This window comes from Zingiber officinale, chromosome 9A, assembly GCF_018446385.1.
Source record: "Zingiber officinale cultivar Zhangliang chromosome 9A, Zo_v1.1, whole genome shotgun sequence".
Classification (NCBI taxonomy): domain Eukaryota; kingdom Viridiplantae; phylum Streptophyta; class Magnoliopsida; order Zingiberales; family Zingiberaceae; genus Zingiber; species Zingiber officinale.
The window spans coordinates 134,918,937-134,939,550 of NC_056002.1; the positions used below are offsets into that span (position 1 = coordinate 134,918,937).

General features: G+C 34.3%; 1 protein-coding gene and 1 pseudogene across 1 annotated transcript in view; both read left to right on the plus strand.

Moving 5' to 3' along the window:
* Positions 1–5,743: 5,743 nt before the first annotated feature.
* LOC122019965 (SWR1-complex protein 4-like) overlaps positions 5,744–20,614 on the plus strand; it is a 37,188-nt gene continuing 22,317 nt past the window's right edge. Inside the window, exons 1-6 of the mRNA XM_042577633.1 lie at positions 5,744–6,124; positions 10,587–10,742; positions 10,825–10,917; positions 17,265–17,330; positions 17,434–17,493; positions 17,583–17,639. Of these exons, the coding sequence (XP_042433567.1) occupies positions 10,629–10,742; positions 10,825–10,917; positions 17,265–17,330; positions 17,434–17,493; positions 17,583–17,639 (390 nt within the window). The 5' untranslated portion in view covers positions 5,744–6,124; positions 10,587–10,628. The remainder of the gene's footprint in view (positions 6,125–10,586; positions 10,743–10,824; positions 10,918–17,264; positions 17,331–17,433; positions 17,494–17,582; positions 17,640–20,614) is intronic.
* On the plus strand, positions 6,866–7,007 carry LOC122022190 (annotated as a pseudogene).

Sequence of the window (20,614 nt, forward strand, 5' to 3'; positions counted from 1 at the left end):
ACAAATAACTTTTGGTCAGAACTCTAAATTTAGAATAATATTGATTCCTCAAACAATACTATTTTAAATTAACCAACACCTTATCACATCGTGAATTTTGTATGCCACGTTAGTGTGGACGTATACAAATTCAACATTTGTAAAAGGAGGGTTTTAACCCATTAATTTTATTATCTTGTCAACCTAACTTTTGACAAATAAAATTAATAGTTGGTATTATTTGGTCACACAAATAATAGTGACTCCGTTGGGAGAATACTATTAGATGTGTCTATGTATACCATTACTTGACACTAAGTCCATTAATAAGATTATGCCCTTCCGTTGGGGAAGATCACACGCCTAATTAATTTCCTATAGTCATCCAAAATGGAAGTCTGTTCTAGTGATCCACAAACAAGCTCATCCCTTATGGAGAAAGGCACTCGAGCCAACGCAAGCTTGTTTGCATCACTTACAAACCAAGAATGGAGACCATGGGATTTATTTAAAAATCCCTCTCCCACTTAGTTATTTATAAATGAGGAATTTTAACTATGCTAGCCTACTAAACTTGTAAACTAACATGCACACACAGCACAATATAAAAGCAATAAATAGAAAATTTAATTTTCAACTATTATGGCTTTTATCTCTAAATTGTCCTCCGTGTGTTGTCATCCCAAGCTGCTGCCATATTTGGCCACCGCCTCCGGGTCTAGCTGTCGCATCCATCTTGCTCCTAGTTCCGCTGCGCCTCTGGTCCTTAGAAGGTTCCACGCTTTGCAAGATTCGATCCGCGACATAAATAGAATTTTACATTTTGATCCTATATTCCATAAAAGGAATGTACATGTATCTAGATCAAAAATAAAATCCTAAATACAGCTCCTGCTGTATTTTAATACAATCATGCACACACATATAAATTGCCCTTGACATGTCCAAGGGTCCAATCACACACATAATTAACTAAAAGCCATAATAGTTGGATCCTGCATCCACAAAGTTAGCACATCCTACTATTATCCTGCCTAAATTATGTATGACATGTGCATAATTAAACTAAATACCAAATACACAGAGGCAAAACCCTAGCTCTGATACCAATTGTTGGTTGCTACTCGGAAAACCTAGAGGTTCCACTGTACAAAATTTTGTACAAAGGTCTGAACCTTTTCCTAGCTACCATGTGTTCTTTTAAATTAAATTTTGGATCGCCTGCGGAACTTAACACGTTTGATCCAAAACTTAATCTATTTGTTCTTTTAGGTTTTGACTTGGATCTCCTGCGGAACTTAACACGTTCGACCCAAGTCTCCTTAAGTTATTAATTCCATTAAATATTAATTTCCATAAAAGGTTCCCAGTACTGACGTGGCGAGGCACATGGCCTTCTTGGATATGGGAGCAACCACCACCGACTAGACAAAACCTTTAATAGAAAGCTAATATTTAATTTCCTAAAATAACTTTAGGTTAACCAAAGAGAACAATCAAATCACAAGGAAAGAAAGAAACAAAAGAACACAACATCGAAAAACATATTCGAAATACTAGATCTTAAGCCTCTTGTATTTGGTATTATTTCCATAAATAACTAGCATGATGCGGAAATAAAATTACTAGTTATACCTTGTAGAAAAACCTCTTGATCTTCTACCGTATTCCTCTTCTAACCTCGGACGTTGTGTGGGCAACGATCTTCCGAGACGAGAAACCACCAATCACCTTCTTCTCCTCCTAGCTAGGTTCGGCCAACAAAGAGGAAGCTTCACCAAGGAAGAAAATCAAAATACTAACCAAGCTCCAAGAGATGCTAGCTTTCTCTCCTTCTTCTTCTTCTTCTCCGAGTAGTATCCGGCCACCGCAAGAGCTCCAATGGAAGAGTAGGGTTTGGCCACCACAAGAGGAAGAGAGGGAGAGGTTGGCCGGCCACACCAAGGAACAAAAGAGGGAGAGAAATAATAGATGTTGTATCTCATGAAGGCACCCTCACCCCTTCTTTTATATTCCTTGGCCTAGGCAAATTAGGAAATTTAATTACAATAAAATTTCCTCAATTTCCTTGACATGATTTAATTTAGAAAAATAAAATAAATTTTCCAAATCAATCTTCAATGGCCGGCCACATCATTAGAGAACAAATTGGACAAGTTTTAATCAACAATTAAAACTTCCTAATTTGTTTCCGAAAATTTTAAAAAATAAAATTTCTCTTTAAAATTTCTTCATGATTGATAAAAGGAAATTTCTATAATTTTAATTTTATCAACATGTGAATAATTTTTAAAGAAAAAAATAAAACATCTCTCCAATCTACAAATAAGGAAAGAGATCTAATCTCTTTCTTTAATCTTTTATAGATCTTTTACAAGAGAGATATTTTAATTTTAATTCTCTTTAAATTATATCTTCCACATAATAATAAAAATTAAAATTAAAATCCCTTTTTAATTTAATTTGGCCGGCCCCCACTAGCTTGGGTTCAAGCTAGGGCCGGCCACCCAATAATATACCTAGGCCGACCCTAGCTTGGTTCCCAAGCTAGCTTGGCCGGCCCCTTATTGGTGAGTATAGAAGGTGAGTATAGGTGGGTATAGAACTCTATAATTAAGAGGCTACGATAGGGACCGAGAGGAGGAATTGGTTTTGGTCTCCCGATAAAATTAAGCATCCCGTGTTCGCCCCGAACACACAACTTAATTTTATCAATGATAATTCATTCCACTAGAGAACTATCATTGAACTACCGCACCAATCCCAAATTATATTTTTGGGCTCCTTCTTATTATGAGTGTGTTAGTCTCCCTGTGTTTAAGATACCGAATGTCCACTAATTAAGTGAGTTACTGACAACTCATTTAATTAATATCTAAGTCCAAGAGTAGTACCACTCAACCTTATTGTCATGTCGGACTAAGTCCACCTGCAGGGTTTAACATGACAATTTTTATGAGCTCCTCTTGAGGACATTATCAACCTAGTATCTCTAGGACATAGTTTCCTTCTATAATCAACAACACACACTATAAGTGATACCATTTCCCAACTTATCGGGTTTATTGATTCAACGAACTAAATCTCACCCATTGATAAATTAAAGAAATAAATATCAAATATATGTGCTTGTTATTATATTAGGATTAAGAGCACACACTTCCATAATAACTGAGGTCTTTGTTCCTTTATAAAGTCAGTATAAAAGAAACGACCTCAAATGGTCCTACTCAATATACTCTGAGTGTACTAGTGTAATTATATAGTCAAGATAAACTAATACCTAATTACACTACGACCTTCTAATGGTTTGTTCCTTTTCCATTTTGGTCGTGAGCTACTGTTTATAATTTATAAGGTACTGATAACATCATCTTCTGTATGTGACACCACATACTATGTTATCTACAATATAAATTAAATGTACAACTACAAACAAATGTAGACAATTAGACCAAATGTGATTCTTTATTCATAATAAATGTTTACAAAGCTTAGGCTTTCAGTATACATTCCAACAGTTTTAGCACACCGCATCAGGCATATCCCAACATAAGGATCTTTGAATCACCATAATTTTGGAAAGACCTTTCTTGGCGACAACTGAAACTTTTATCAACGTCAAAAAGCATAGACTTTCTTTAGTGATTGAGGAAGAAAAGATTGATTTTGATTTAAGCAATCAACTAATAGTGACATTTGTTGTAGGATGGATCTCTTAAAATAGATGGTGGAAGAAGAAGAGCCTCGATGAACATTGGATGATCACTTTGAAGCATGCCTAATCAGTAGAGAAATAGAATATGAAGATGATGAAATCAAGGAGTACATATGTATCATGGATGGAGTTCCTAATGTGTCCTCGGACAAGAAAAAGTTAATAGACTTACACAAGACCCAACATACGGATGAAGGGAAATCACCTCAGATATAACACAAAATCCCTTCCATCCAACCTTAGGTATGAATTTTTTTAGACCAAATTCTATATATCCTGTGATTGTTAATGCATGTTTGAATGATTTTAAAACTAGGAAGTTGCTTAAAGAGTTTAGATTGCATAGAAAAGTCATATGATATACTATTAATGACATCAAAGATATTAGCCCTTCCTTATACATGTACAAAATTTTATATGAAAATGATCATAAATCTTCGATCGAACTTCAAAGGAGGCTAAATCTCAATATGAAGGAGGTAACTAGAAAATAAATGTTAAAACTATTGGATGCGGGAATGATATTTCCAATCTTTGATAGATACGTAAGTTTAATGTATGTGGTTCCAAAGAACGAATGAATGACTATGATTAAAAATGGAAATAATAAATTGATCCCTACTAGAACCATTATGGGTTGCCGTATGTGTATTGAATACAAGAAGCTGAATTAATAAATTAGAAAAGATCATTTACCTTGTTTTTTATTAATCAAATGTTTGAGAGGTTCGTAAAACATTAATGCTTTTGCTATCTATACAAGTATTCAAGATTTTATCAAATTCCCATACATTCTAATGATCAAGAAAAGACCATCTTCACTTGCCCATATGATACTTTTGTTTATAGAAGAATACCCTTTGATCTCTGAATGCTCTCACTATTTTTCTATGTTGTATGATGTCTATTTTTCATATTTAAGTGAGTATAATGAAAATATTTATGGATGATTTTTTTTTGTTCGAAATTAATTTCAAAGCATGCTTGACTAACCTTTCTATAGTTTTTAGAGGTGTGAGTAAGTAAATTTGATCATAAATTAGGAAAAATATCATTTCTTGATAAGAGAAAGATTTATTTTGGGTCACATGATTTCCGAAGGGGGGGGGGTTGAGATTGACAAGGCTAGGGTGGAAGTGATTGAAAAATTAATATTAGATAATAGATAAATTAATGTTATATAAATATAAAGTTTAAGATGACTAATTATGAAATAAGTAAATTTTTTTATTATAAATAAGGTTGTTTAAGGATAATAATAATAATAATAATAATAATAATAATAATAATAATAATAATAATAATAATAATTATTATTATTATTATTATTATTATAATTATAATTTGATAAATAATAAGGATATATATATTATATACTAGTAATCATGCACACGCGTCGCGTGTATAATATAATATATTGAAATCACATTGACTTTTTATAATCAAATTATATTAATTAAAGTATTTTAGCATTAAAATACTAAAATAGAGTCATTAGGGTAAAGTACTTGACTTTTAAAAACCTAAATTATTTGGGTATTTGAAAATCCGAATTGTTTGGATTTTCGAGTGCCACTCTTACGATTTCCCTATGAAAAAAATAATTTAATTTAATATTATACTTATATGAGTAAAAAAAACTAAGAAAAATATATTTTTTTAACATTGTTGACCCAAAATATTTATAAAAGTTTATTTGATCATAGTGTTGTCAATTATAAGATGTGGGGCTAAAGAGAACTATATTTTTTTTATATAAAACAACAGAGAAAATTAAAGATGAGAAAATTTTATAATAATATGCCGCAGCTGAGTCTCGAACTCTAGATCACTGATTATTTTGCTTGTGAAATTACTAATAAACCTTGAAATTATTTTTAGTGCGAATAGAAAGAAGGATATTAATATAAATTCATTTTAGGTTTCATCAAAATTAGTTAGTAAAGAGGGAAGATTTTTAATAAAATAGTAAGATAAGTTATTGAGATTTTTACAGAATTATTATAAATTTGTAGTTAAACAAAGTTATGAATATTTCATGGGATTGACTCAATTAGGGATAGAAAAAAAAAACCCCAAGTTCCTATTGCCCTAGCTTCCACCGCCTTACCTTTTCTTTTTCCATTCGCGATTTTCCGCGGCAATTTTTCGCCCAACGCCGCGCCACCTCCGCCCGACACCGCCGGTGCCACAGAGCTGCCACTGCTTGCGGTCGCCGTCTCGGACAAAGGGGTCACAGTCAGCTGTTGCAGACCGTCCCCAGAGACCTGGGTCGCGGCTTGAGCGCCGATCTGCGCCCAGCGTAAACCGACGGACCTCGGGAAGCAGTTCCTGTTGCTGCCACGGTTGCTGTCACCACCACCTTAACTCAAGCCGTTGCCTCCATAGACCTCCAGGAGCCACTGCCAGAGAAGAAGAAGCCCAAAGGTAATAATCCTGCCTTACCTAAATTTGGTTCAAATTAGTCCTATTTCCGAGTAGAAGCTGGAATTTGAGACTGGTTATGGATTTTGGGGTTTATCGAGGTTGCTGTTAACAGTAAGGAGGATGAATTAAATTGCCTTCAATCGATACTAAACGTTGGTTACTCCCACTAGATGTAGGAATAATCCGGTTGTTATCAATGGGTTGAATAACTCTCTGTTAACGGTGAGGTTAATGAGTTAACTTTCATTCAATGAATTATCACATGCTAACAGTAGGGGTAAATCTAGTTGAACTCTATTACCAATTCGTGTGATTAGCTAATAAGCTCGCGACTTAATTGATTTAAGTACATGTTGGTTAGATTTATAGAATGATAAATGGGTAGATAGATTAATGAATCTATGGATCTAATAACTAAAAGACTAGCAATCAATTAAGAAATTAGTACGTTTAATACCAAAGAACGGGGAATAAATTATTTATATGAAGTTGTTCTTAGTATTAGCTTATTACTTAAATGACCTTTGTACTTTTAGGATTCGAGCTCGGGAGAGAGCACCATATTTGAAGACTACTAAAACGTTCCTGCATCTCACTGTTCAAAACAATTTGTTGCGTATTATTGAGAATTTTTCTCATCAATAATTTTTTTTGATTCTCTTTAGTTCCACATCTTAGGATTGACAACATTACGAGCGGAGAAACTTCTATAAATACCTTGGGTTGGCGACGTTAGAAACCATACTTTTCTCAATTTTTTGGCTAAGATCAAGTATGATATTAAATTAATTTTTTATTAGAGGGAGTCTATTATAATAGCTTACTTTTGGGATTCTCGAGCGTTACCTTTGCATTGCACTATTACATGGGTCACACCCTTACCCAATTTATGGGTGACCTTTTGGCTAAGATTAATTGTAGTATTGTTCTTATCAGTTTAATATTTGATATAAAGAATTAAATTATTTTTTTATGAAGGAGAGTCCGTTATAGACGCAAGGGCGACACTCGAGAACCCAAATAATTCGGATTCTCAAAGTGGCAGTTACTTTATACTAATGACTTTGCTTTAGCATTTTAATGCTAAAATATTCTTTTTATAAACTTTGCATGTATTCATGTATTATATTACACATGCAACGCGTGTGTACGATCGCTAGTTCTGAGGAAATCATGGGGGGCTCTTGTAGCACCTTGGAATCCATTGAATTGAGGTAGAGGGAAGAGTCAGGGTTTTAGGGCGTTTGGCACAGATATGCAGGTGAAGAGGGAGAAGAAGTGATTTTCCCTTCCTCTTAGTGATTTATCTCAAATTTACCATTGCTTTTACTTTAAGTGAAGTTGTTAGATTGTCCAAATCTAGTCAGATTGTTTACTATATGGGATATATGTTCTCAACTTTGGATGCTTTACTGTTTTTGGACTTCTTGTCTCTGTCCGTGATTGATCATGCTTAAATATTCCTTTATTTCAATCAAGAAAATAAAGGGTAGGATTATCCTGCTAATTATAAAGAACACATTAAAGACACAAGTAGGCAAGGTTTGATCTCGAGGAACAATCAGGAGATACCCTTTTGAGGGAAGACAAGGGAAAGGAACACAAACTCGAATTTTTGGTGCTAAACTACCTAGATTCTAGTCTACAGAAGCTTTTATTCTATTTATGTACCAAATATATTCTATCTGTTTCATCTACAATTTTCTATATGTATGCAAGAAAAATCAGCACCAGGCCCTGCTTGCTGTACTATCATAAATCATATATATGAAGTGAGATAATTTTCATGGGTAAAATGTAGTAGGTACTCAACTTCCAAGTTCTATTGTGTTTGAGTCTCTTCTTCGAAGAGGAGCAGATATTCTTCTCAAATCTTCCTCTTCTTGACCATTGGAAGCTTAGCTGTTTTGTTTGGCTTAAGCAACTCTATATGTAAATAAAAGTATGCATCATATCAATATGCATTTTGGACTTTTCCCCTTGATAACACCTGTTGGATTTTGTCCATTGCCAACTCCTATTAGACTTCATCCATTGCCAACACTTTCACTCCAATATTCATTGCCAACCCCTGCTATTCTTTCTCCGATGCTAATACTTGTTGAACTTCTCAATTACTAAGTGTCTAGTCAATCTTGATCCACTTGGACTTTATTCAATATAAATATCTAATTAATCTTGACATATTTGACACATCAACCTAACTTAAAGACTCAACTCAATTACATTGCCCAAACATTTTGGTCTAACAAGACCAAGCTGAAGCATAATTGCACCAACAATGACTATCGTAAATGGTTTGAAGGTGTTATAGATTCTAGGAAGTGGCTAGATTTAGATTGATTATTTTAATTTTAAATTGTTCCTTTTCCCTCTTTTATTTTACAAAGTTTTTTTTGAGTGTTTATTGAAGTTTGTTTTGTTATTGAGTTGATAGACATAGATAGAAGGTTGAGCTTCTTTTGATAGATTATGACTATAATAGATGCTTACTTAACTTGCTCAAAAAAAGAATATGAAAAAGATGTAGATAGATAGCGACTTTTGTTGCTTTTGTTTAAATGTTGAGTATGATAGTGGATATGTTTTGTTCTATGTGCAAGTTTTGGTCATACAAATGGAGAATTTATTTGATATATGTATAAGTTTTGCAATTTGGTGGTAGTGTTTGATATTAGGTTTTGCCAAAAAAAAAAAAGAAAAAAAAGAGGTCTCTATATGTGTTCATTGGGCAATTTGTCTTTTTATGTTATTCCTTAGTGCAACCAAATATAGGAATGGAATTAAGCATTCCACTTTTGTTTTTTCTCCAATCCATTCCTTTCTCATTCCCATTCTAATTTCATTCTATTCATGTGTACCAAATGCAATTTTATAACCTTAATATTTGTCTACCCAATCTTTTATCAACCCTAACAACAATTATTTCCTTTTCCCCCAATCCCACATGTGACGGTCTTGTCACTAAAACAATGCATGCGGATCTTCCTCCCTAGGACACTGCTGACTCTGCTTTGCTGATACTGGATTCTGGTTCCAAACTTCTGCGTGATTGCTGGTTGTCTCTGTTGTCAATCTATCAGATGTTGATTTGCACTAAGGGTCTGCTCTGATTCCCTTCATATACTTGTACTCAAGCTTGTTCTTTGATCCCCTCTCTGATCTCTTTGCTCTGCCTTTGCCAGCTTCCCAATCTGACGATCTTTCTTCTGCTGACTTCCCCTTGCATTTAGCTACATTTCTCCTCTAGCCATCGTGCACGACTTCACCTATTTTCTTGCTTAAGAAGAGAGGTGGCCTACTCTGCACAGTTTCTCGAGTATAAACGATAGCTTTAGGAAATCTTCTTGTCTTGATACATCTAAACTAAAGTCCACTGCCACATCACATATAAATTTGACAAAAGTTGTGAGATACTAATTGCTATTTTGACAAGTGAATTCTTCTACATGTTTGTCCTTTTTCTATCTTGTTCCTATTAAAATACTTTGGCCTTGCACTAGTTCTCTTTGTTTGCCTATTGGTTTATGGCTATATAAAAATTGTCTTTTTAGAAGTGTGTAGAATCTTTAATGGATACCTTTAGAGAAATACATGGCATCTGAAATGTTTTGCATCTTCTGTTGTTTTAATAATTTCCTTCTCATCCTAGTCTTCTGCTCATGGTTTAAAGTGTTGTGTCGAGGCGGTCGAAATGGGTGAAACATCTCGTTCCGCTCGGCGACCGGCACCGGCACGACCTCGGCACCAGACCTGCAACAGCTGCGACATGTTGCGCGACCCCGTGGCCGTAGCGGAGGGGTTGCTTGACCCCACAACAGCAGTAACCCTTCTGCCTCCTCCGTGGAGGCATCGTGCAATCCTGCGGCCGCTGCAAAGGGACCACCGCGGTCGTGCCAGAGGAGTCACGCGATCCCCGTGGCCATGGTTGAGGGGTTGTGCAACCCTGCGGCAGCGCCGAAGTCGCGTGAGCTCGCAAGTGGTGTCGGATTTCAATTTTTTTTTATTAAATTTAGGTTAATTATTTTAATCAACTCTTAGCTATGATAGAGATAATCTAAAAATGCTTTATTAAACCCTAATAAAATTATCTAATTAATTTTACATTTCATTTATTTTAATTTAAAAATTATAATAATTTTTTTTATTTATTTATCTATTTTCTTATCTTTTCTTTTTTTAAGATTATTTTTATATTGTTTATTTTTAAAATATTTACGTTAAATATTTTTTTTTTTTAACTAATATATTTCATATTTAGAAAATATCGAAACTATATCGGCACGATACGATATGGTACCGAAACCGTATTGTTCCAGTCTAGAACCGAAACCTCGGCACGGGTCAAAATTTTAAACCTTACTTCTGCTTATCTTGCAACATGTAGCCTTGAACTTTCTCTACTGATGCATTTTGATCATTTTTTGGTTCTATTAAATTATAACACTCTGTGCAATTGTAGGTGATTCATGGCTTAATTATAACACTTCTTCGAGCCTTTGCCATGGATGCCAAGGACATCCTCGGCCTTCCCAAGAACTCATTCCCTGGTGCTCAGGAGAAGAAAACCCGTCCTCAGAAGGATTCCCAAAGGAAACCCGATGGCATCCATCGGGAGGTAAACACCTTTATTTCTCCCTAGTTTAAAATTTTCTACCTCACATTCATTGCATCAATTATGGATTTTTTTTGGTACCTAGGTTTATGCTCTTACAGGAGGGATGGCACCGCTTATGCCCACGATAGAGATCTCCCACTTGAAGAAACGACAATATTCAGAGAAAGAGGAAAAGGTAAACAAGATTTAGTACCTTATATAGTTTTTTCATTTTTCATCTTGTTCATGTTTGTCTTTCTTCCTTTTGATTTCCTTTTCCAAATAACAAGGATTTTTATTCAAGAGCTTGCTTACTATAGGATTGTCGCGAGGTTATGTGTACGAGGTTGAAATACAATGACATGGGAGTGGTTGATTCTCCTCCTGTGATTCCTTTCCAATTCTTGAATTGACATTGACATTTGAGGGTAAAATGATTATTCTGAAGGAATTATTCCCTTCCACCTATTCTATAATGGACTGAATGAGCCGAGATGTAAGGCATGCCAGATTATTTGGATGTCGTTGGTTGCACTGAATGAGCAAGCCAAAAGGATTTAGTGGACCAGATGGGTTTGATGTGTCGGTGTTGGGCAAATTTGACAAGCTGAGTTGACCTGGTGGGTTACTTGGATAGGTAAGGTTGAATAGTTGGGCGAGTTACGTAAGCTAGATTGGTGGAAGAGCTAGATGTGGTGGGAGGATTTAATAGGTCAGGCGAGCCAAGTAGATTAGGTTGACTATAAAGGTTGGATATGTATTGGGTTGGACTAATCAAGTAGAATAGGTAGGTTGGATGGGCCAAGTGAATTGAGTGGATCTGTGGGGTTGGGTGGGATGGAGGGGTAGGAAACTTGTATGTATATGCTTGTGAATCGCCTATTCTCATTGAATTTTCAGCAAATATATCATTGAGTAAAATGCTTTTGAAGCACAAATAAACAATTTTGATAAAACTATGATGTTTTTAAAATTATTGTGCCAAAAATATAAATTTTAAAAAGTGCCAATCCTAAATTTTTAAGAAGTGTTAGTACGCCAACCCTAATGTTATTATTTATTATGACTAAATTTTCAACCATGATCATTTTACTTTCACTAATTCACATGGTTAAGCATAGTAATACCCTCCATGATTGATTGGTCCTTTGCATATTATTTTAAAATTTTGATATTTTTGGTCTGGTTAGTGCGTCATATAAAAAATTTTGAACCAATTTATCATTCTAGCATCTCACTTATCATCTAAATGTTTAAATACATAGAGAATCATACATTACATAAAGATTCATATTTTTTTATGATTGTTGTGAGATGTCAAAGATCTTATCCTGAATTTTGTTATGTGATCATGGCAATAAAATCTATACATAAGCTAATCATGTTGCATAAGTTTGCCTTATATATGGATCATCAAGGTTTGTTAAATAAATCTTCCAAATCATAAATTCTAGATCATTTGACGCAAAACAATTTGATGCTATATTGTGTTCCCTTTTCACATTGCCAACTACATGCTTGGTGTCATGTTTATTATTTTCTGATAGTTTTTTTTAATCAAATTAGTTGGAAGAACTAAGAATTGAAACCTTGAGCCATGCCATAACTTTGGCCTTTGACCAGAATGGTCAATGGTACAATATCAGTGCTGTCCATGGTGTTATCACTTGTGTTGTAATTGTGATTGTTTATATTGGAGCAAATCGTCACTGTTGATTGATTAAATAATAATTGATCATACAATTGCTTGGATTGCTCTTATTTGAGCAAATTGCATTAACTTAATTAACTTTATAGGGTATAACCAAATCACATTTAATTTTATTTGAGTACTATAATACAAGTTGTAATCTGAGTTAATACATTGTTTTAATCTGATTTACAATCAAATTTAGTCTCATTTAATAAATAATTTAATTTAAATTAGTTATTGCATAAATTAAATTACTAAATTAATCTATAAAGTGATCAATTTATAGATTTAATTGTAATTATATGATATAATTTATAAAAAGATAAAATTTATGTATATACATAAGATATAAGTATGAGTGATATAATCAAGGTTTTAAGTATCGATCAGCGACGGTTGGCATGTCCACTGACCGACACTAGCACCACGACCTCATGACAACCTCCATGAGGTCACGGGTCATTGTGTGTGTGCGTGTTTTTTTTCTATTTTTTTAATTTTTAATTTCAGACAAATTTTTATTTTTTTAACAAGGAATCTTTTCTCCAACAATATTTTTACCTTCTTAATTCTTTTCCTTCTTTCATCAAGTAATTTTTCTTTGGTTAATTTTACCTTTTTAATTTTTCCTCTTTATCCGTCCACAAAGGTAAACAAAGAGATTTTTTTTAAACTTCTTTAAAGATGATTAATTTCTTTCTTGCCTTTATCTCTTCACAAGGTAAGTAGAGAAAAAAAAAATCCTCTTTTAAGGATGATTATCTTTTTTCCTTCTTTATTTGCTCGCGAGGTAAACATAGAGAAAAAAAATCTTTTAACGATATAGGAGACTGAGTATTAACAACAACAACCAAGCTTTTCCCACTAGGTGGGGTCGGCTGTATGAATCCTTTTAAAATTTGAGCTCTATCTCCTATTATATCATCATCTATATTTAAATATATTTTATCTTGTTTTATTGTTGCTAACCAAGTCTTTTTTGGTCTTCCCCTTCCTCGTTTGATATGCATATTTATCATAGTTTCACATCGCCTAACTGGAGCATTTATTGGTCGTCTAAGTACATGTCCGTACCATCTTAAACGTGTCTCTCGGAGTTTTCCCTCAATAGATGCAACTCCGACTTTCTCTCTAATGCTCTCATTTCTTATTTTGTCCATCTTTGTATGTCCACACATCCACCTTAACATCCTCATCTCTGCAACTCTCATTTTCTGCTCGTGTGCTCGAGTCATAGCCCAACATTCAGCTCCATATAACATAGCAGGTCTAACTGCGGTTTTATAGAACTTACCTTTAAGTTTAAGAGGTACTTTACGGTCACATAAAACACTCGACGCTCCCCTCCATTTCACCCATCCTGCTTGTATTCTATGTAAGACATCTCTCTCAATCCCTCCATCATTTTGTAAAAATGATCCTAAATATTTAAATCGCTCGGTTCCAGGCAACTCGTCCTCTCCTATCTTAACAATTGTTTCATTACTTCTAATATTGCTAAACTTAAATTTCATATATTCTGTCTTTAATCTACTAAGCTTAAAACCTTTCCCTTCTAGTGTTTCCCTCCAAGATTCTAGTTTAGCATTTACTCCTTCACGTGTCTCATCTACCAAAATAATATCATCTGCAAACAACATGCACCACGGTACTGTGTCTTGAATGTGCGCAGTGAGTTCGTCCATAATTAGTGTAAAAAGATAGGGACTTAGAGTTGATCCTTGATGTAACCCTATCTTTATTGGAAGTCTTTACTCTGGTCGTTACATCCTCATACATATCCTTAATTAGTTCAATATATGTTACGCTAACACCTCTCTTTTCTAAAATTCGCCATATAATTTCTCTTGGGACTCTATCATACGCTTTTTCTAAGTCAATGAATACCATGTGTAGATCTTGTTTTTGCTCCCGATATTTTCAATTAATTGTCTAAGAAGATTCTATTGTCGACCTTCCAGGCATGAACCCAAATTGATTTTCTATCACTGTGGTCTCCTTCCTTAATCTTTTTTCTATTATTTTTTTCCAAAGTTTCATAGTATGACTCATTAGTTTAATACCCCTATAGTTTGCACAATTTTGTATGTCTCCCTTATTCTTATATAAGGGAACTAGAGTACTTATCCTCCATTGATCAGGCATTCTTTTCGTTTTCAATATCATGTTAAATAATTTTGTAAGCCATTCAATACCTTGTTTCCCTAAGCACTTCCATACCTCTATCGGAATATCATCTGGTCCAATGACTTTTCCATTGTGCATCTCATTTAAAGTTTATTTTACTTCTGAAGTTTGAATTCTACGATAAAAATTAAAATTTCTATGCTCATTTGACCTAATTAAATTACCTAAGTTAAGTTGGTCACCTAAACCTTCATTAAAAAGTTAATGAAAATACCTCTTCCACCGCTCTTTTATTTCTCCATCGCTTACTAATACCCTATTACATTTATCTTTAATACATTTTATTTGACTAAGATCTCTTGTTTTTCTTTCTCTCACTTTAGCTATTCTATAAATGTCTCTTTCCCCTTCTTTTGTATCCAATTTTTGATATAACCGTTCAAAAGTTTCATTTTTTGCTTCACTCACCACTTTCTTAGCTTTTTTCTTGGCTATTGTATATTTTTTTAAGTTTTCCTCATTCTTACAAATATATAATTCCTTATAAGCTATTCGTTTTTCCTTCACTTTCTCTTGTACTTTCTCATTCCACCACCAAGATTCTTTACTTAGTAGCGCATGCCCCTTTGACTCACCGAGGACACTCTTAGCTACTATTTTTAACTTTGATACCATCTTATCCCATGTCGTATTAGAGTCATCGTATATTTCACCTAATGCTTGTACTTCTCTTTCTCCTTAAATATATGTTGCTTCCTATCCTTTAACTTCCACCACTTAATTATAGGAATTGTATATATTTTCTTTCTATCGATACTATGTTTGAGGTATATATTCAATATTACTACCCTATGTTGGGTAGTTAAGTTTTCTCTAGGGATGACTTTGTAATCTTTACAAATCTTTCTATCCTTCTTCCTAACCATAAGAAAATCAATTTGCGATTTATTATTCCCACTTTTGAATGTGACTAAGTGTTCTTCTCTTTTCTTAAAAAACGTATTAGCTAATATAAGGTTATATGCTATCGCAAAATCTAATATAGTTTTCCCTTCCTCATTCCTCGTTCAACCCCCATAGATCCTCTCATATTTCTCATTTTTCACTCCGACATGCCCATTTAGATCACCTCCTATTAAAATCCTTTCATTTGGTGAAATATTTTGTAATATTTCATCTAAGTCCTCCAAAAACCTTAATTTGGTAGCTTCATCTAATCCTACTTGTGATGCATATACGCTAATTATGTTCATAGTTTCTTTCGCCACTATTATCTTAAGGGCTATAATTCATCCCCTTTTCTAACTACTCCTACAACTTCATCCTTTAACAAACTATCTACAATAATACCCACTCCATTTCTTGTTTTACTCTTTCCAGTGTACCATAACTTAAAACCCGAGTTCTCTATCATCTTTGCCTTCTTACCTGTCCATTTTGTCTCTTGTACACACAAAATATTAATTTTTCTCCTAATTATCATATCTACTACCTCCATTGATTTACCAGTGAGAGTTCCATATTCCAAATCTTAGATTATTAGTTTTCCTATCATATTTGTTCTTATCTAACCTATGGTGTGAGAACTCTTGCCTATTTAACACTACACCCAAGTTCTCATGGAGATGTAGCGGTCCTTGCTGAGACGTTACAGTCGGACCCTGTAACGCGAACTCTTGCATATTTATCACTACACCCGAGTTCTGGAGATGTAGCGGTCCTTGCCGAGACATTACAGTTGGACCCTGCAACGCGTTCCTTACGGGGAACAACCTAGCATTAGCACAATAGTTTAATGGATTCATTCATGAAATATTTATCATAGTTTGACGCCGGCTGGCAACCTAACGCAATCCTCCTCCTTTATCCGGGCTTGGGACCGGCCATGACCGGTCATCATGGGTATATAATATAATTTCTAACTTAACTCTAAATCGATATTTACTCAATAAGCACCAAATATTCCATGAATAATATTAAAACTTAAACTCAACATTCAATATCTCAAATATAACTCAATAGTAAAGGTGTATAACAATTAAATATTAATAAAAATATTTTTTAATTAATATATTTTTTGTTTAAAAGGTATTGAAAATGATATGGTACTAAAATTGTATCGTTATAACCCGAAACTCTGGAATAACTCGAAATTTTAAACCATGGATATAATAACATTAATAATTAATCAAAAAGTTATATCTTAACTTTATTCTCTCTCACTTGCTCTTTGTGTCACTCGGGGTAGGGATGTGATATGTTCCTACCTCGGGTGCTCACTCGCAAATCGCCTAGGGTTGACGAAGGAGCACTACTGACTTTTCACTCCTACCTCTCCTCTTTCACATCTCATCAATGCTTTTTGCCTCTCACTAAGTACATTTCTCTACTTCATCCAATATCTTTTTTTCTTAGTTGATACTAAAACTAGATGAAACAAGTGGAATCACTTTGGTTTCTAGTGGCTCGGCCAACACTAGCAGGCTATTAGTCATTTTCTATGCCAGCCGATCTTGAGTATTCTCCATCTAGGTTGAAAAATTTTAGTTGTGCCGTTGGCATGATTCGAGATCTTAATCCGTAGGAAGAACTATGTGCTTTATTTTTAATTAAGATTGGTGGGTGAAGTTGATGCCAAATTTATCAATTCCATGGTCACATCAACCTCTAGCTCACTAACTGTCATAGTTATTAATTTATTGCACTATTTACCTATTTTGCAGATTTCTTGGCAATGGCTTCCTTTTACATCTTCTGCTCGACCAGATAACTTGCAACTGTATCATTGGGTATAGAATTCTCCCTCTTGCTCGAGTATGTTGCTAATACTTGCAATGGTCAGTTTAGTTACCAAGTTACACTTTTTTATGTTCTTAAAGTTGAGCTTTACAGGTAAGGGTTGTAAATGGTGTTCCACCTACAGGTGATTACTCATTCGCTAAATACAACAAGGTAAGCCAACACTATTCAGATCAAACATTGCTGCAAGTTTTTTATTTTTTGCTAATTGTGTAACATGTTTTATTGTCTTCTGGATGCAGTCTGTGGATGTTCTCAAATATACAGATGAGGAATATGAAAAGCATTTAACTGATCCTGTAGGTACTAGTTTCAGCATAGTAAAGAAAAGCCTTTTCAATATTTAGTATAACAAGTTCATTTTTAGTAATTTAATCTGCTGATTTCATGACAGAAATATTTTATGGCATACTATTTGCTTCTGAGATTTATGAGAGGTATCACACTTGATTACAGATGGCTAGATAAATTTTAGAGTTCTTTCCTTTATAAAAGAAAAGAATAAACAATTAGAAGAGAGGGTGGCGTAATAAAACCCTCATTCACAAATAAGAGAAATACATGACTTATCAGATTCAAGACATACTGGATTTAGTTTCGAGTTATGATTAAAATATCCTAACTAGCTCAAGTAGATATTCTTGATTGAATTTTGTTAGCCCCAATATGTGTGTCATATTTACAGTTTAGGTGAAGAAGGATGAAATGAGTTGAGCATGGCTTTAGGCAAAGTGAAGACTAGGGGTGTAAATGAGCCAAGCCGCTCGTGAGCTATTCGAAGCTCGATTCGATAAAAGCTCGTTTGAGCTCGTTTAATGAGGCTCGTTAAGATAAACAAACCAAGCTCAAGCTTCACAATATTCGGCTCGTTAGCTCGTGAACATGTTCGTTAAGCTCATAAATCAACTTTTAAACAAAAAAAAAAATAATAGTTTTGATATTGAATTTATATATTTTACACTCTACTTATAAAAAACATAGACAAATATATTAAATTTATTTATTAGAATAAAATTATAAATTTTAACAAAAATATTATAATTTTTTAAAAATATATAATTTAGTTTTTAATGAATATTTAAATTTATAATTTATATTTATTAAGCTCGTTTAGGCTCGATAAAAGCTCGAATAAGTTCGTGAGCCATGAATATATTCGTTAAATAAAGCTCGAGCTCGGCTCGATTATAAACGAGCCAAACTCAAACATCCAAGAGTTCGGCTCGGCTCGGCTCGGCTCGATTACACCCCTAGTGAAGACCATAAATGAGAAACAGATTTGCTTTAAATTATGAGAGGGAATTACAATAACATCAAGCCTTTATCCCACTAAATGAGGTCTATTATATGGATCCTTTTATGTATTGGGATCGATTATGTTAGAGTCCCAAAACTAGGATAAAGAAACACACGGAATTATTAGGGTTAACACAAACAGTACAACAAGAACACGCACACACTAAGGTCTGATAGAGAAACTCTCTCCACTAGCCAAAAACAATACTCTCTTTGACAATAATTCTTAGATCCCTTCCCTACAAACTTCCCATCAACTTATAACCATGCACATACTCTAAAACATGAAAACATAATTGCCACATAGATACAACTGACTCTACAATATAAACTGCCTACTATATATTAATGTTGATTTGCTCCTTTTGTGTTTTAGCCCTCTTGGAATATGCAATCCATGTTTTGGGCTTGTTTCTCCATAATCCAGATGATCCAACATGTTCCCCCATAACCTAGGTTCACATCTGGAACTGGGTTTATATCATTACCACATGCTACAGCTCTAGCCTTGTCCTCAAGGCTAAAATGAGGAAAATGAGTTTTAAGAGTGAAATCATCCTCCCACGTGTCAATCATATCCTTGCCCTTCCATTTGACTAGCCATTGATGAATCAGTTCGCCATTATGAACAATGTCTCTACTAGAAATCACATTTTCGGGTCTTCAAGTGTTACTTCCGGTAGATTTGCTAGTACATTATACTCTCCAATAGCTCTCTTAAGTAATGATATATGAAAGACGGGATGGACTCAAGAATGAGGGGCGAGTTTGAGCTTATATGCAACCTCTCCATATTTTGCAATAACCTCTGGAAAGGCCCATAATATTTTGTTGCCAATTTTTGAATAATTCTCCTAGAAACCGTGTGCTGCTTGTGGGCCTTAATTTAAGGAACACTCATTCTCCTACTACAAATTGTAGTGGCTTTCTTTTTATTATCAGCATATCTATTCATATATTCTTGCACTCTGGAAAGATTACATTTAAGTTGAAGGAGAGCTTCATCCTTGTCAAATAACTCCCTTGTCACTGTCTGTAGTTTCATTTGTTAAGATAGTAAAGTAGGAGGCTTTCGACCATAAACTACTTCAAAAGGAGTTTTACCAATAGATATATGAAAAGAAGTATTATACCATAATTTTGCCCATGGTATCCAATAAGCCCAATTTCTGGGTTGTTCAAAAGCAAAACAACGTAAGTATCCCTCCAAACATCTATTCAAGACTTCAGTTTGCCTATCTGTTTCAGGATGGTACGAAGAGCTCATCTTAAGTATAGTGCCCTACAGCCGAATGATTTCTTTCCGAAAGTGACTATCGAATAATGGATCTCGGTCACTAATAATAGATTTAGGAATTCCATGGAGTCGTATAATTTCTCTAGCAAACAATTCAGCTATTGTCTTGGCTGTATAAGGATGTTTCGACACAATAAAATGTGCATATTTAGAAAACCGATCCATCGCAACAAAAACAACTTCATGCCCTCTTGATTGAGGAAGCCCGGTGATAAAATCCATAGAGATGTCATCCCATATTAGATTCGGAATCGGCAAAGGTTGGAGCAGGCCTCCAGGAACAGTTGCAGCATATTTGTGCCTTTGGCACACATCACAAGATTGCACAAACTCTTGCCAAGCTTCAATAAGTTTTCAAGAAACTTGAATGTTCTCCTAAAGGGGAAGAATGAAATTCCTTTAGGAGTGATTATATCAAAGGAGATGATGCAGATATAACAAGTCTATTGTTGTAATATAGAACTCCTTGTTGCATCTCAAAACTTGGATGAGAATCTGGATTGTTGGTTTAATGGGTCATAATTTTTTGCAATTGATGGTCTTGTTTAGCTTCTTCAATAAGATCTCACCTTCCTCTCATGTAGGGTAAGACACTAAAGTGTGATATTCACCTTCTTCATATATTTTGGATAATGAATCAACAACTTTATTTTCTAGACCTGATTTGTAAATAACTTCAAA